General features: G+C 37.5%; 1 protein-coding gene across 1 annotated transcript in view; it reads right to left on the bottom strand.

Moving 5' to 3' along the window:
• Oseg1 (intraflagellar transport protein Oseg1) overlaps window positions 1-15,186 on the bottom strand; it is an 87,026-nt gene extending 71,840 nt beyond the window's left edge. The window contains exons 1-6 of the mRNA XM_068377131.1: window positions 15,023-15,186; window positions 13,360-13,469; window positions 10,386-10,506; window positions 5,177-5,294; window positions 3,417-3,509; window positions 548-627 (exon numbers count right to left, since the gene is read on the bottom strand). Coding sequence (XP_068233232.1) covers window positions 548-627; window positions 3,417-3,509; window positions 5,177-5,294; window positions 10,386-10,506; window positions 13,360-13,469; window positions 15,023-15,081 — 581 coding nt within the window. The 5' untranslated portion in view covers window positions 15,082-15,186. The remainder of the gene's footprint in view (window positions 1-547; window positions 628-3,416; window positions 3,510-5,176; window positions 5,295-10,385; window positions 10,507-13,359; window positions 13,470-15,022) is intronic.
• Between the last annotated feature and the right edge of the window lie 3,821 nt (window positions 15,187-19,007).

The raw sequence follows: 19,007 nt of genomic DNA, 5'->3' as shown, positions 1-19,007 counted from the left end.
ACCCCCACAATACCATCTCACTTGCAATTCCACTAGCTCCTTTTATTTCTTCAATCTCTTCTCAGTATTAAACAAATGGTTTGAAGTCTTACATCACTCGCTTCCACTCCTCTTCTATCTTTCATCCAACAAACCTTTAGTCTTTCAAACCAGGACTGCATTCACATATTGAGAAAATCCCTCCAATTGCATCTTTCATTTTGATATCCAGTTGTCAATTACCCTTTCCTTCATTTACTTCCCAGTAAAATAGCTTTCAATTCTCCCTGGAGTTTCAATTCACTTTTTCTCTTTTGTTTATTTCAAACACCATCTTTTTCTCTCTCACTTTATCCTTGATTATGGTATCCCTTCTACTGTATGCCAGCGCCTACTTCTCTCTGTTATCATGCAATTGCACCTTAAATAGTCTTTGCCTTTCCCTCAATAAATCTTTTATTGTTTCATCCCATCATTTGAGCTACATCCAGAGTCCAAAACAAAAAATCTGGATTATTTAGTGTAATAATTAGAAAACAAATACAAGAAAATACAGTAGTCCATTTACTTGGCTGGATTCCATGCTATAGACCAAATGGGAGAATTGGTGCCTCCAGGTCGTTCAATTCGCATCTTCTCTTCACCGACCTGTATTGAAACATCAATAGTCAAAGAAAACTAGGAGAATACATTGATTTTCTTAGCATCAATAACAAACCACTTAGTTAGAGAGAGATTTCGTAAATAATCTAGCAAATTTTTTAAGTAATTTGTAACTTTCCTAGCTATACAAAGCTGAGTTCTTTAATTATGGAGACTACATCAGCACAAGCAGGTATCTGTCATTGAAATTGGATAATGAAGTTATTCGACTGGTTTAGATAATGGGCGAGAAGCCCTGGCCCCTTCCAGTTGGAGAATACTCACTTTCTTCTGAGGACATTGCAAAATCAAACCATAATTCTCTTGTCTTAGGTAATGCCATATTCTTTGAACCATGGACTTCCACTGTCTTGGAGTAGAATTTTCTTGCTTGAAGTTGCACTAGGGCACACTATTCTATCTTATTTCTCTTCCTTATGTATTTTTGAAGTTTTTATAGTTTATATATGAAAGATTTATCTTAATGTTGTTACTGTTCTTAAAATATTTGATCTTAATAGTTCATTACTTCTCTTGTAGTTTTTTATTTCCTTGTTTCCTTTCCTCACTGGGCTATTTTTCCCAGTCAAAGTCCTAAGGCTTATAGCATCCTGCTTTTCCAACTAGTATCTGGTCCGACCAGCATGTAACGTTTTGACTGTTTTCGCCCAAGGGAGAGAGAGAAGAGCCAGTTACATAACCTTTCATTCCAGACTTTTGTCCAAACATTACCATAGACAAGATGCATCCTTGTCCCGTGTGAGAGCTGGGCTGGTTACACAACTGCTTAAGCAGCCACCACAGGTCCAAGCATAATCATGTCAAAGGACTTGTGGGTATACTCTCGCAAATAAAATTCTGTAAAGGTTGTCTGTTTTTCCCACTAACATACTTCTCTTGAAAGCGAGTGTGGGCCCAATACCCCCTGACCTCGTGAGCTCTGGTCTTGGTTGTCACCTAGACTTTTTCGTTAGCCAAGACTTGAGCTTTACGGATTGATTCATGAAGCCATAGAGAGAGAGTGTTCCTTGACACCTCTTTCTTGGATCTGCCAGTGCTAACGAAGTCTCCTGCAGTCAGGCCTGCGTATCGGGTCCTTTTCAGGTAGTACCGCAGAGCCCTCACAGAACACAAGAGCATTTCCTCCTAATTACCACCCAATGCCTCCCAGAGGCAGGAGATGGAGAAGGACTCGAACCTGGGGTCATTAGCCACTGGATTCTGAGTCTTGGGCATGAAGTCCAGCACAAAATTGTAGGAAAGCTTCTTCCATATACAAGCATAGATGACTATATAAGAGAGAAAGTGCAACTTGCTCACTCGCTTTGGTGATGCTAAAACTATCTGCCAACCTCCTCAAAGGTTCAAAAGGGGTATGCGTAAGAACCTTGAGGACAAGGGTTACACCTACTCCCGGGGCCTGAGATCCAGGGATGGGCAAGATACTCAGAACATGAGGATGCCTGCGAACAGGCATGTCCCCTACATGAAACACACTGGGAGTGCAGATCCACAGCAGGCTTCCCCATGAAGCGGTTGCATCGTCTGCCCTTCCCCGGAAAGCAAGAAGTTTTTGCTTCCATTCTATTTTCCAACAATACACACTAAAAAGAGATAGAATTAAAAGGAACTGTTTTGTACGTCTCTACTCGATAGTAAGCGAAGCAAAATTGAGTATTCTCCGACTGGAATGGGGGCGGGGCTTCTCGCCAAGTACTTTCACCAATCATATAACTGCTCATTATCCAATTTCAACAAATGACTCCAACTTGCACTAAAGCAATCTCCCTAATTGAGGGACGAGTTTGTATCCCGCGTAGGGACAAATGCGAGTTATTTCAATTTTATAAGACTACAAAGTTTTCAATAACTGTTTTTTGGAAGATATCCAAGTAGGACATTGTCTAGCCATTCTCTTGATATACAGTAATTTATCACTTATTGAGAAAAAGAAATTACCCATTTACACATTTGAGCCTGAAAGATAAGGATCTTGGGAGCCTGATGGCATGGAAACCAAGATACTATATTTCATAAACAAGGCTGCCAGTTTAACTTTCCTTAACATCTCTGAATTATCTGAGAGGAGAGAAAATAACTCATTTCTGTAGGAAGCAAACTACAGAGACATATTGTAGCTCCTTAACTAATATAAAAAGTAACAAAATCTAATACGTAACATGATGAAAAGTATCAAATTCTGATGATAAGATGTAAAGTAACAAATTCTGATAATGACAAAATGTAAAGTATCAAAGATAAGTAACAAGATGAAAAGTATCAAAATTTGCTTAGTAAGAATATGAAAACTATCAAAATCTAAGTAACAATATGAAAAGTATCAAAATCTGTAAGTAACAAGATAGAAAGTATCCATATTTGATATGACGCAGAGACCCAAAACTATAACCTGTACAAGAGTGTTCAAGATATCCCATCACTGGCAGTAATTCCGGCCTAAAATTAAATGCTTTTTATGCTTATCATTCAATTAAGGGGACCAATTAGCTAAATAAATTTTGTCTGAAAAGGAAGCCTATGAAATAGATAAGTAAAAATAAGGAGTGACTGTAAATTGATTATTGTAAAGAACTATCACTTGTCATTTGTTCTGACCGAGTTGAAAACACTTAAATGGTATTGAATAATCTTTTCAGTATAATTTTACTTTCCTTTTATGTTTAGTTCTTACAAATATTTTCATCATTATTAATAACATTCCCCGACTAAATATGATGATTCTTCCTCGTTAACAAACAAAAATCAAACATAGAACTGTCCAAAGGGATACTGACCTTGTTCCTAATAGATACAATTCCATTTGCCAACCCAAGAGCCAAATAAACTCCATCATTAGTCCAAGCACAGCTGTAAATTCTACTGGTAATCTGAAAATAAATTGTTAGAATTGAAATGACTCCTCACTACCAAATGTATGTGACAAATTTGGATGTAATTTGTATTATTCCATACTAAACAAACCTGACTTCTTTACATAGGAGAGATAACAGCAAAGCTAGAGAACATGGCAGTTAAATCTTTTATAACGAGGTGTAAACAGGTGTTTGGTAATTACCGGCCAACAGCGGGGAAGGCCCGCCCCTCTGTTTGCTCACTGAGCAGTCACTTTGATTACAGCTGGGACTTTCCAGTGGGTAGGTGATGGTGGGAAATTATGAGGAAAGGACTCAGGTTTCAAGTTAGGAAAAATACAAATTGTGTTCACACCTAGAACAGGCAGCAGAAGCAAACTTGTCCAGAACTTGGAAGGGACCCAGGTAGGTACGCACATACGCTACCATACCCATATTAATTATTGACTGATTTGGAAGGATTGGGATTGGTACATGGCATGGGCAACCAGCCATATGAAACAAGCCCAACAGTGCATGGTGAACAGACCATACAGGATGTTCACAGCATCAAGCACAGAAGAATAGCTACATATTTGACTGCGGACCCTTCACACTAAATACAGAGAACCATGACATTCCGAAATCACACTCTCCTCACCCTACCTCACAGAGATACAGCTAGCATGGAAATTGATTACAAATCAACTAAACTCATTTATCCAGCTGCATATTCAGTGAATAGTTCTATTCTTAACGGTTCATATTTACATGGCAAATTTGCATTTGAAAAATCATTCTAAACTGCCTGGACTCTAGTTAAATGTACCTAGACATTAATAGCTGTATTCTTTGTAGAGTAATTAGTGTATTTAAAAATGTAATGAATAGAAATTATATATACAGTCATTCAAAAAAAATTCTTAGAATTCTTTTTTTTCATGACAATGAAAACATTTTCCTTATAAAGGGAAAAAGCATTGTCGGCTAAAAGATTACAAAATTTAGAGAACTGAAATAGGTCAGATATGTGCTTGTGCAGCATTCAGAACCTCATTCAAAGGATACTGAAAAAATCTGAGCTCTTCTCTTAATACTTCTTAAATTAAAAAGTTAAAACGTAAACATTTAAATATTAAAATTTTCAGTAGCAATGAAATTTTAAAACAGGTAATATATTACTTGTATCCTCACCTGATTTTCATAAGGCTTCCCTTTCAAAGCCTGGTTTTAAATCAACATACAGTATACCCTAAAATTGAAAGTTTATCTTTCTCTTTCCTTTCAATAAGCTTAGGTCTCTAGTTCAGTAGCGAGATAATCTGGCTGTTAATGGCAATAACCTTCCCTTGTGGTATACTGTATCCCTTTCGTCTTCTAGTCTCAAAGTCCCTATCCTCTTGACATCACTGATCAGCAGGGAGGAGGAGGAATGTTTATGAACATCAGGTGTCTTTATACATACATACATACATATACCAAGGCACTTCCCCCAATTTTGGGGGGTAGCCGACATCAACAAATGAAACAAAACAAAAAGGGGACCTCTAGTCTCTACATTCCTCCAGCCTAACAAGGGACTCAACCGAGTTCTGCTAGTACTGCTAGGGTGCCATAGGGTACTGTAGTATACAAAAATATCTCAAAGAGTATATAGCCCTGACCTTCGTATTCCACTGAAAAAAAAGAAAAAGCAAACTAACCTTATGTTTCTGTACACTCTTCTGTTCCGGTGACCATAGGCCAAAGTCACTCAGAGCGCAAGAAGCTAACTGATGTGAAACTGGGTTGTAGGCTAAGCACTGTATTGCATCATTATGCCTGTAATAGGATATAAAATATTTAATCTGAAAAGTTGCTTAATCATGTCCTGTTTGTGTACATTTTTTAACAGCTTCTCTAAATAAAATTCTATATGAATAAATTACCACTAAATTCTAAATACTATATTTTCATGTTTCCTGCTAGCATTTTTTTTCTATGCTACACCTTTACAACATTCAATACAAAGATTTTATAGCAATTAAAATATCACCAAAGATTGCAATCTATCATAGCCCCCACAGCTTACTTAAACATTAAGCATTTATGAATACTATACTGTAATGTTATGTGATACACTCAATTCAGTTTAATGCAAACAATCTCATGCAAACACAAAACTAGACATAAATCATAGTAATGAAATAGATTCATAATTAAGCACTATTGCACAAAAGTTGAATATTCCAGAAAGATTTAGCAAGCAAAAAGCTTGAAATTCCAAATTTTAAAAGTAATTTGTATTTTTCCCAACTATACAAATCTGAGTCCTTTAACCCTTTTACCCCTTGGCTATTTGGAACTTTCCAGCCCTTAACCCCCAGGTGTGTTTTCTTTCTTTTTAAGCACATTTTGCAATATATATTTTTCAAATTGCTCTAAAAGCCTTAATTTTTGTCATAGAGAGGTCAAGCTGGTCTCATTCTTTTGGAAAATGCCTAAAGTTTCTCATAAAGTTATAAAAAAATATGCAAAAAAAATGTAAATAGCAGTTTTTTGCAAGGACGTACAAGTACGTCCATGGGGGTAAAGGGATGAGTTTTGTGAAACGTACCAGTACGTCCATTGGGGGTAAAAGGATTAATATGGGAATTGATTCAAGTGCAGCTGGAACTTGGCAGTTAAAACTTATAACGAGGTGTCAACCATAGCCTAGTTAGTAGTTGGTTGTGGGGAAGCCCCGCCCCTTCTGCCGATCTACCGAACAGTCACTTTGACCGCTTCTAGAGCTTTAGGGGGAAGGTGAAGGTGGGAAGTTAAGTTAAAGGACTCAGGCTTGTATAGTTAGGAAAAATGCAAATTACATCTAAAAGTTGATTTTTCCTATTCGAATACAAACCCTTGTCCTTTAATACGAGACTCATGTTTAGGTGGGTAGAAGTCCCAATATCAACTGGCTGGCTAAATCCTACGTTTGCTGCGCTTGGATCTGATAAGGTGCAGGGCGTAGCATCCTAGACACCTCGCGAACCAAGGTCAAAAGTACCGACAGGTTCACGGCCCAGGCAACCATGGATGATATCCAAGAAAAACTCTCTCTCTAGATCAGTAGGTTTGTTATTTATGGCATATACAATTCAGTATGTTTATTGGATCAGGTAGATACAAATCAGTGGGTTTGTCTGTATCTATCCATCCTCCCCTTGTAAGGAAGATGGTGGAACAGAATAAATAATCTTTTTTGGGGGGAGCTATCTTATGAAGCTGGTCTAGTATAGAATAATATCTTATTGATATATTTCATTAGTGTATTTAAGAGGTGTATAGCCAGCTCGTAAGGTGAGCTCCTCTTATGTACGTATAAGTAATTGATGAACACTTCTATATTATTGGTAACAGAAATGCTGCCAGCTATGAGTGGTGCTTACCTGTATCAACGTCCGTCAAACTAAATGGGGTCACAATCACTATGATGCAAGGGAGGGGAAGACATTGAAATACGGGGCAGTCACTCTTACTCTCCTCCCAGACATATTGTAACCGACATCTTAGACATGATACTTTTGGTCCTGCAAGGGAGCTAAGGTCATTACACAACTTACTAGGCAGAAATCAAAGATCCTACTGAAAACGTCCTAAGGGACCTATGAGTGCATTCCTGCAAGTAATGCGCCATAAAGGTGGTCTGACGCTTCCATACTCAAATATCTAGCACCTGAGCCACAGAGATTTTTTGTTGAAAGCGAGCGTAGTACCAACTCCACTGATCTCACGGATGTGTACCCTCACTTTGTCTGATGCCTTCGGGAAACTGCGGCATAAGGCTTTCCTGATAGTCTCCCATAGCCAAAAGGAGACTGTGTTCTTGGTATGAATATATTCCGCAACAAAGGTATGGTCGCTTGGGTTCTCTTAATGTAGTTCATTAGCACTCTTACGGGACACAAAAGTAACTCATCTGGATCACTGATTACTTCCCTATGCAAAGAAACTGCAAACTAGACCCTCAGCACTTTGGTTACGTCACAAGCTGGAGGTTGGACCTCATACGGAGGGCAGGCCTGTTCCATGCTTTTAACTAGCATGGATAATACCTGCAAAGAGGAAATATCCATTCTTCTCAGTTTTAGTACCTAGCTGAAGGCCAAACAATAGCCTTTCACTGCTACTAATGGGAGATGCATTTTCCTTCAAAGTTATCGTACTCTAAGAAGTCTATGAGTGGAATACAGGCTTTGTTAGGAGAAGTACCCCCTTCCGTGGCACCAAACACAGAAGATGGCCCAATTTACCTGGTACACATCTGCAGAGGACTTCCTGAGGTATCTAGACATGACTTGCGCTGCTTCATGCAAAATGCTTCTCTCTTGGAGGAGGTACTGGATAACCAAGTAGTGTATCAAGACAGCTAGCTGGCAGAGAAGCTGTAATACTGTACCACCCTCCTTGTTGACATATACCACTACAGTTGCACTGTCGTTCATCACTGTTACCAAGTGTTCGGGAGCCTTATTTACCTTTATCTTTGCAACCCTAGTTTTGGCCTCTCCATCGGTGAAACGGCTGACCAGAATTAGAGGGCCTGCATGGCATCCACGAGGATGTCCTAGGGTCCTGCTTGTTCACCTCCTGAATAGGGCCAGTCTAGGAGCTTGCCTAGGAGGAGACAGTCCTATACAGATATTGGATGAAGGAGGTTGAGGCCTCCTAAAGGTAAATGCTCAATGGAGGATAGAGCCCTGACTGGACTTCCACCATTTGTCAAGTGTCAACTCCACTTGATCAAGTGGGAACAGCAAGAAACCTTCAAAGATACATTCCTGAGGTTTAGTGCCTCCCTCTTCTCCACCTGTCTACCAAACCTTAAGACAACAGCATCACGCTTATTCAGTATCCAGTTAGCCAACTAGTTGGTTACCTGGTGTGCCAGAAACTTGACCGCCTTAGCCCACAACAGGTTAAGGTAGGTGAATTGTTTCTTTCTCTCCAAATCGGAGAGGCTGGAACTTAATGCTAGGTAGGCCATAGTGACCTATCAGTGGTCTATCCAGGAGGTTGCCTGCAAGGTCACCATGAAGGCAGCTTACATGTTCCCAGCTTCTGCAGCCAAAAACGTGATCTGCTGGGAGGCCAGCTTCTCGACCAAATTGGATGGGGCCAAGGTAAAAACTACTGGATCGAAAGGATAGGGGTACTAGGTGCTTCTCCAAGGCCGTTTATTATCTTTAACAGAGAAAGGACCTTAAGGAACAAAGATTCTGACTCCACTTCTTTGAAATCTGTACAGTCCAAGCCGGTAGCCTGCGGTGGCCTTCTGACAGATTCAGGGGGAGTCCTCACATCTGAGGAAGTTACTCCTCTCCGAGAAGGAAAAATCTTGCCTCATCTTCCTTTTTGTGGGCTGTACCTGGCCTGTGCCAAAAGTAGTCAGAATTCAACAACTTGTAAGAGGGCACCTGATCTGAAATAGGCACTTGTCTTGTGGTTGCTCTTCCATCTTTTGCTGCGGGGCTCCTCTGCTTTTTGTATGAAGAACAAGGGAAGGCAGGGACATGCGCCAACTCCCTTCAGAAGCATCCAAGTTAAGCGGTAGATTTCTACTGCCGTGTTTTGGAATCCTTGCTCTCTCTCTCTCTCTCTTCCCGTCTCCTTTTGAAAAGGTTGAGTAAGGATCTAGTTTCTCACCAAAGCAACCTTCACCTTTCGTAGACTCAGGACCCGATGGCAGTATCCTGTCTCTAGCAGCATTCCAAGAGTCATCTCAGGGTCGACTATAGACAAACTCTATTGGGGACAGCCTATAATTGTCTGTAAATGAGATGCACCTCAGCGACCTAGAACGCCTACACATTCCTTGCAGAGGGTCTGCAGTGAGGGATTCCACTCATGATTTTTTGTAAGGGTCCTGTTGGCCCTTGGTCCCTCAATATAGATCAACGGGGAAAATTTCCAGCTATTAAGAGCAAAAATCCTGCATCCTTCACAGATCAGGCAGTGGGTGGGATTTCTAGGTCAGAAACTCTACTTCTAAGTCCCTGCCAGAAGAACGGGAGCATTTAGAGGAGTGTCAACCTACTCACATAAGAGTAGATTCCCTGTGCTCCATTACAGTCAACGGGCTACATTGAGGATGCATCAGAGAGCTACTATGCTCGCGATAGCTATGCTTTGGCCCATTATGGAGGCAAATCCGAAGGATTGCGAGTGCTCATTAGCAAGCTAGTGATAAGCAAACTACTAGCGACGCTTAAGTGTGGCTGTCCACAGATAACATCTGGGGCAGCAGGATCATCCAACAGCATACGCATTCAGCTAAAGCCAGTGAGAAATGTTCCAACCCTTCTGTGCAGTACCATTTTGCTCACAAGGATGCACACAGCTCCGCATATAAGCGAGAACGAACGTACTCATAATCTGGAGATGAATGGCGAGGTTTCTTTAAGGAGAGAGACATCTTTCCTCTCTCTGATGAATTCTCTGGGTAAACCTCGGGGGTTAGGAAGGAGTGGCGTCTTTCAAGGGCAAGAAGGTAACTGTCAACTTGTGAGCCGGTTCAAGGTCAGCATCTAAAGCAGACTTGAATTTGATACAAAGAACCAGCCGAAAACCAAATTCTCTATGGAAGGGGTTCCGTACAACCCCAGGGGCAACAAGAGGCATTGCATAGCATCATCAACAGGGACATCTAAAACCAGACTCCTCCCTGGGGAGAGGCCCCTCTGTTCCACTAAGGGTAATAGAGGAGTCTCCCAGTCTCAAGATCTGTCTAGTTGTTGAATTGGCACCTTTATTCTCCGACTTGCCTCACAAGGAAACTGCGCTTGAATCAATTCTCATATTAAAGGATGAAAGTTTGTATTAGTGTAAGAAAAAATAACACATGAAAATATAAATCTCAAAATAAATGAAAAAGTACAAGGGCAAACTTACGAATACTTTAAAATGCCCTCCAATTTAGAAGTCCATATAATAACACTTCTATCGGCACTTCCTGAAGCAAATCGTTTCCCATCTCGACTGTAACACACACAATAAACAGCTTCTTTATGACCTGTAATGAAATAAAAATTATCCAACCTCTTCTAATAGTAATCCTCTTACTGTTCTTTGTTATTAAACAACTCAGAATTTCTTAATAAAAAAAAAAAGTAATCTAACAAAAAGATAATTTACAAAATTTCCCTCAGCTGAACTTAAATGGTACCAGATTTTATAAAATAAAAAACTACTGTCCTGTACATACAATAATTTGAATCTTGATATCATTTCTGCATACTAGGTATATAAATCAGAGTATGATTTATGACAAACTGAAAGCAATGTTCCATTCAAAATTTACCCTTTACAGTTATTTTAAATCAACGACACTTTGGTATACTGCACTAGCTGAATTACCCATTGGTTATACTCTTTATTTTAAAGGACTTTTTCTGATTATTGAGAAGGCGTCTTTCCTTCCAAGAGGATGCATATAGCATGACAAATTTGGAGATAATTCATATATTTCCAACTAAAGTACACAAACTCGTGTCCTTTACACAGGAGAGATAAAAGCGAAATAGAATACAGGGCAGTTAACCCTTATACCCCCAAAGGACGTACTGGTACGTTTCACAAAAGCCATCCCTTTACCCCCATGGACGTACCGGTACGTCCTTGCAAAATAATGCTATAAAAATTTTTTTTTTCATATTTTTGATAATTTTTTGAGAAAATTCAGGCATTTTCCAAGAGAATGAGACCAACCTGACCTCTTTATAACAAAATTTAAGGCTGTTAGAGCAATCTAAATAAAATATACTGCAAAATGTGCTGGGAAAAAAATAACCCCCTAGGGGTTAAGGGTTGGAAATTTCCAAAGAGCCTGGGGGTAAAAGGGTTAACATTTTATAAAAATGTGTAAAAAGCGGTTCATAGTTATCGACTGGGACCCGGTAAGCCTCCCCCACTTGCTTGCTGCCCTGGAGCCAAGGGTTATGCTCAAAGGAACACTTTATAGCTTGGCACAAACAGGCACGTAAAAACAAGAGTCAAAGGTCTCATGGGCAGGTCTTCAGGGCAGTAGTAATCACCTCTTTCTACCCAAGCACAGCAGAGGACATATTTTTTGTAAGTGTTACGTATATACTATTTTATGAAAACTACTTTCATTTTTCTACACTAACGTTGTAACTTTTATCATTATCATTATTTTGTTGAAAACTGTTTGTAGTAGTAGTGGTGGTATCAGCGTTGCTTTCATTATTATTATTATTATTATTATTATTATTATTACTATTATCATGATTATTACATTATTATTGTCATTATTAATAATTTTATGATTATTACCATATTAATATTATTACTGTATTATTATCATTATTACACCATCATTATTATTATTTATATCATGCTTTCATTACCAATGCCATAAACATTAATTGATGTTCTGTAAATCCTGTTTCTGTATGAAACCTTGTACCAACTTTCTGCAATTATTATTATCATTATTATCATCATTTTACTGTACTATCATTGTTATTATCATCATCATTCCTTTTTTCATTATTATCAGTGTTATCATTATTATTATTCATCATATTTTATTGTAATTGCCAATGCCGTAACACTCATTGTTGTACATGCTGTTTCCGTAGGAGAATTAGTACAGTACTACTGTACATACTATTTTACCATAACTTGGCTACTACAGTATTTAAACTAATATATTTTTGCTCTTTTACTACAATTTCTTCTAGTTTATTACTGTTTCTACTAATGCAACTACCTTTTCCGCTAAAAAATCCTCATTTCCAATTTCCTTATTATGTTTTAATTATTTATTTTGCCAATGTAGTAGAATTTATTCACTGATGCATACGCAATGTTTTCACATAAGAATATAAAGGAAAAATATGAATAACAGAAAGTTTAATGGGTGCAAGTGATGACTGTTATACTGTAACCGAAATCGACAGGGGGTTTCAGGCAATATGCAAGCATTAGTTACAATGAAAAAGGTCAGTGGCGAAAGGGGTTAACATCTCCTATAGTAGATGTTGAATTATTTCAAGGTTTCACATCTCTCCCCTCTAATAATTGGTTATGTAACCACACACTGAAATTTCTGTCATTACCATCACACTAATCTAGGATAAGCAATGTTATTGTAGTGCAAAACTTTACTTGGTATCTCCATTACTAGCTCTATATCCTGTCTCCCCATCTTCACTCGTTATGAGGTGTTTGTCAGGGGGTAAGAACCCACTAAAATGTATGTTATTACCTTCACAGTACTCTAAGAAATGCAGTGCTATTGTAGAGCCGATTTTACCTAGTATTTTCTGAGCTAGATCTAGATCCAATTAAACCCCCTTTTCAGGAGGTTAACCCTTTTACCCCCAAAGGACGTACTGACGTTTCACAAAAGCCATCCCTTTACCCCATGGACGTACCGGTACGTCCTTGCAAAAAAATGCTATAAAAAATTTTTTTTTCATATTTTTGAAAATTTTTTGAGAAAATTCAGGCATTTTCCAAGAGAATGAGACCAACCTGACCTCTCTATGACAAAAATTAAGGTTGTTAGAGCAATTTAAAAAAAATATACTGCAAAATGTGCTGGGAAAAAAATAACCCCCTGGGGGTTAAGGGTTGGAAATTTCCAAATAGCCTGGGGGTAAAAGGGTTATCCATTACAACCATTCAAGCTCCACTGATGAATGACTAAAGGTTTGCGTACGCATAGTTAATAAAATTTAGCAATATGTGTACCAATAAAGCCTGATTTGACAGTGCAGTTAGAAATTTAAAAAAGCACACCATTCTTAAATCTCCTGACAGTATAGCTGGCACTTAACAATACAGTAATCAATGACAACCTAAGACATGATCACAATCATATTTAATAAAGTACACTAACCTTTTAAAGGCTGAACTAATGCACCATCTGCTGTATCATACACTAATACGCGGTTTCCTGCCGCTACAATTAATTGAGATCCATCAGGCCTAAAGCAGAGGTCATAGATGCTGGAAAAAAAATAACAAGAGAACATGATACTACAGCAAAAGCAAAATTAATTTCAAATACATAATACACTATGGATAAACAGTAGTGTTATCTCAATGAAATGGAAAGAGACTGTTTAACTGTTGGGAGAGCACAAGTAGTATTACGCATGTATTTTATTACTGAACGAAGCATGAACCTATGACAATTACAAATAAAGAATGTGTTATTCTTTGGCAAAAGGATGAGTAATTACACACAATATGGATGAGATTTTAAAAAGATGTGACCACAAAATTGTACGATTCATAGCTGGAGTGTGTTGTGAAAATCATACAGTATTATAAGGGAGATGCTGAAAGATCAGGTCTCCAGAAGCTTGATAGTACTGTAGTGAGATCTAAAAGACTATTATTTTTTGAGCAAGTGATAAGATAAGGGGAGAAGCAGTTACTTGGAATAATAATAGCTTCTGAAACTGCAGGGTAAAGGAAAAAGTACAGACTAGATTAGAATTAAGGCAGAATTTACATAAAACAAATAAGTATAGAAAACTCATTTCATAATATGTAACCATGTAGACGAAAATAATAATGTAAAGTATTGATAATTGTGACAATGATAGTGGTACAGTAAAGTACAATAAAAACACAGGTGTTTATTAAGTTAAACTGGTAGCAAACATTTACAGGGAATAAAATTTCTTTGTTTACCTAATAATTCTATGAATAAAATACATTATCATGGTTATTCCCACAATAGTGTCAAATAACACCCACTATAAGACGAATTCCCAAGTTGGAAAAAGAAATGCTAAATCTTTATGTGCACGCCAGCAATATTAAACATTGAAACGTCAGTCTCCTCAAACTCAACTTAGGGCCCCAACTCATGACTCATCAGGAAGGAATTTGCTACCCTTCAATCTCCACTTATCTAAAATGACCTTGGGAACAGTGTTCTTATTCATTATATATCAAATTAAGCAAGGTATTATGTAGAACAGATACACCTACTAACCAGTCCTAGTAGGGATAATTAAGGGGGTCACAAAGGGACGTTGACCGACATGTAAATTTAGGCGCAAGTATTTTAGGCTATGCCATATTTCTTTGATTTAATAAAATGACCCTGTAATACAATACAACTTTACCAAAATGGGAATGAACTTTACTTGTTTACGCATGAGAGGCCCCGTGTCCGTCAATCTATAAACACACCACAAGTTATACTAATTATTGTAGTTACAGTATTAATTCTCTCACCCATTGGGTGAATACCATTTGCCAACAACTCTAGATATATAAAGGCTTATTCAATATGTTTTACAATAAAAACCCGCTAATCTAAGAAAAGCAATAGTACTGCTTAGCCTGTGTGCCATCTTATGCTTAATTTAGCTACTTTAACCTAGTCATATCTATACTACAAGTATTAACACAGTCACCTTAGCTAAGACAAGGGAATGCCCCAGTGAGTACGGACACTGCATTGTATATTAGATTAGGGTAGTCAGATTTCCATGTTTACTAGTGCTGGTATACGGGTATATATATACCCATCTAATACATACCATTGTTCAACTTTGTCTCTGTCGTGAACTTTATCCACCCACGTTGGAACTGCCCTCATTTTACAGCTGATTACATAAACCGCAAGTTATTCAAAATATGAGTGCAAGTGCCTTGACACTCAACATTGTTGACAAAATGACAAGTTCGTTTCGAATACGAAACTTTGTCACTTTGTCAGTAAAGAATTTGTTGGCGACGTTCACGGTTGTTTGCATTCTCTGTTGGAGTCGTTTGGTTTACTGTCTAGATCTAAGAATCCCAATAAACGTGAAAAGATATGCCATTGTACTTATTTCATGTATAATAATATTTTTTTTATAAATCTATTAATCTTACATATATTTTTTTTCATATGTATTAATGTAAGAACTTTTAAACCATTTTCCCATTATTATATTTTTACGTGGAACCCGTATCCAAAACATTCCTTCGTTACACAGCGAGAAAACAGCATTGTTATTATTGTTATTACCATAGATATGTATGATTATTACTATAGCCGAAGTAATGCCGGTTATTATAAGACCAAGGGCTCCAATAAGGAAAAGTTAGGGAAATGATAGAAAATGCCCCCAAAACTAGCTAATCTTACGTATTCAATCATAGAGAAAATGTTTAATAACGTACTAATAAAAACGTTTTAGAAAAGCACTGCATTGCCATCCATACAAGTATGGATCAAATATAAAGACGGAAACTGAAATAGAGAAACCACAAAAGATAGAGAGTGGGCTATACAGGAAAATAATAAATACCAAAAGGACAGCTTAAGGGCACCGGCCACCCATTGAGATACTACCGCTAGAGAGTTATGGGGTCCTTTGACTAGCCAGACAGTACTACATTGGATCCTTCTCTCTGGTTACGATTCATTTTCCCATTGCCTACACATACACCGAATAGTCTGGCATATTCTTCACATATTCTCCTCTGTCCCCATACACCTGACAACACTAAGATCACTGAACAATTCTTCTCCCAAGGGGTTAACTACCGCATTGTAATTATTCAGTGGCAACTTTTCCTCTTGGTAAGGGTAGAAGAGACTTAAGCTACAGTAAGCAGCTCTTCGAGGAGATGATCACTCTAAAATTAAACCATTGTTCTCTAATCTTGGGTAGTGCCATAACCTCTGTATCATAGTCTTCCACTGTCTTGGGTTAGAGTTTTCTTGCTTGAGGATACACTCGGGCACAGTCTATTCTATCATATTTCTCTTCCTCTTGTTTTGTTAAAATTTATAGGCTATGGGAATATTTATTTCAATGTTACTGTTATTGTTTCCTTTACTCACTGGGCTTTGAGATCTCAAAAACACATAAACTCATCACTTTCGATGTTAATATTAAATTGCACCAGAGTATTGAAGAAATGGTTACATTTAGGGAACGGAAAAATTTCGATGCTGAGAATTTTATTGAAGCTTGTGTAGCGCAAATGTCTTGTGGGGACATACAATGTGAACATATGGTATATAAAGAATGTGTTGGGTGTTATACCAAACAATATAATGACAATTTGGGGAAAATGTATGATATCAAGTGTCCCATAAAGAGCAAACAAATAGTTGTACACGAAAATGTTAGATGGTATAATAGTGAGCTATTAAAGGCAAAAAGACATAGACGTAAGATGGAAGGTAGATGGAAAAGAGCCAAATCCTTGCAAGCCAGAAATTTATATAATAAGGCCAGAAATGACTATAACATCCCGTTAGAAAAAAAAAATCTACAACGGTGAAAGTAAAAAAAAACTAATAGCATGAGGGAGTTTCACAAAAACCTAGATGATTTGATGGGAGTAAAGAAAAAATATGTACAGTCTGATAATGTCTGTGCAAAGAAATTTGCTATATTCTTCAATGAAAAAATTGATAAAATTTACAGAGGTTCCCCTAAAATCAGTTAGAAGGACAGTCAGTTATGCCAGTGAAGGAGGGTAAGAAGTTGATAAAATTTAAGGAAATAAATATGTGTGACTTGTTAAAGGTTATGAGAGAGATGAAGAATACATATTGTGGAAACGACCCTTTCCCAAATAGTTCAATAGGTGAAGCTCCAAACAAGCAAGGTGTATATAATATTTACCTACATATAATTAACCTAAGTATATCACAATCCAGTTTTCCTAGCTGTGAAAAAACTGCGTTGATCAAACCAATATACAAAGGAAAAGGTGATGTAAACTAACTAAATTCATATAGGCCCATTTGAAATTTAACCTACATGTAGAAGCTTATTGAAAAAATCATAAGTGTAAGGTAGTAGGTTGGCCATGGCACCAGCCGCCCGTTGAGATACTACCGCTAGAGAGTTATGGGGTCCTTTGACTGGCCAGATAGTACTACAATGGATCCTTCTCTCTGGTTACAGTTTTTTCCCTTTGCCTACACAGACACCGAATAGTCTGGCCTATTCTTTACAGATTCTCCTGTTCTCATACACCTGACATCATTGAGATTACTAAACAATTCTTCTTCACCCAAGGGGTTAACTACTGCACTGTAGTTATTCAGTGGCTACTTTCCTCTTGGTAAGGGTAGACGAGACTCTTTAGCTATGGTAAGCAGCTCTTCTAGGAGGAGGACACTCCAAAATCAAACCATTGTTCTCTAGTTTTGGGTAGTGCCATAGCCTCTGTACGATGGTCTTACATTGTCTTGGGTTAGATTTCTCTTGCTTGAGGGTACACTCGGGCACACTGTTCTATCTACTTCAGGATTGCTTGGGCCCCTACCTTAAGCTACTAGCGCTGCTGTAAGAGTTAGACATACTGATGACCCATATAGACTATTCGAAATTAGTGTGGATCATGAAATAGGAGGAAGAACGTTTTATTATACTGCACCGAGACTCTTTAACGGCCTTCCACTTGATGTCAAGAATAGCAAAAATGTGGCAGCTTTCAAGAAAAACCTAAAGACTTCTCTCTTTGGAAAGTGTTATAATAGTGATCTGAAAACTATTAAGCCTGAATACAAATGCTAGCAAATAACTGAAAAGATGCAGAGCAAAATATAAACTGGAAAGAAATTATTTTCACACATCAAGGCCCGCCTGAACAGACTCTTAGTGTCTGATGGAGGGCGAGAAATAAACCCCTAGAAGTAAAAGTATTTTCCCTATTGGAGCCCCTGGGCTTATAGCATCCTGCTTTTCCAACTAGGGTTGTAGTTGAGCAAGTAGTAGTAGTAGTAGTAGTAGTAGTAGTAGTAGTAGTAGTAGTAGTAATAATAATAATAATAATAATAATAATAATAATAATAATACATCAAGGGCATCTTCTATGAAAAGGTGGATGATAGATAGGAAGCTGCAGTACATAAAATCATACCCTGAATATATATATATATATATATATATATATATATATATATATATATATATATATATATATATATATATATATATATGTATATATATATATATAATGACCATAGATATAAAAGAAGGAAAATGGTGGAAACAACCAGAAAAGTATCTGCATGAATTAAACCTGGATAGCCTGTATGGCATCTAAGAAGAATGACCAAAATCAGAAAGTGAATGCTGAAAAATGGAAAGAAAAAAGAAATTAAGTGGGCTTAGAAATATACAAAAAGTGGAAGAAAGAAATTAATGAACAAATATATGACAATACATTTGCATCAATATTTTACTTTAGAGCAATAACAAATACTTTAAACTGAACATTATAAATAAACCCAAAGGGAGAAGTATCACATGCCTTTTTTTTGGTGAAAATATGGAATAAGATTTAACTATTTATTTTGCCAGGAATATAGAAAAGAATATCTAAATGAGCTACAACAGCCTCACGAAGAAGACTTAAAGATAATAGTAGGATAGTTTTTATTTAGTTGAAGTTATATGTGAAAGAAGAAAGAAATTCTATACCTGATGTGGAGAAAAGGACAAGATGAACTCAAGTCGCTAGATTTAGAGGCGACGTTGCAAAGGCAAGGTCTTGTCCGTACATCTGATC

The sequence above is a fragment of the Palaemon carinicauda genome, chromosome 7, assembly GCF_036898095.1.
Source record: "Palaemon carinicauda isolate YSFRI2023 chromosome 7, ASM3689809v2, whole genome shotgun sequence".
NCBI lineage: Eukaryota > Metazoa > Arthropoda > Malacostraca > Decapoda > Palaemonidae > Palaemon > Palaemon carinicauda.
This window is presented reverse-complemented; position numbering and strand designations above follow the sequence as displayed.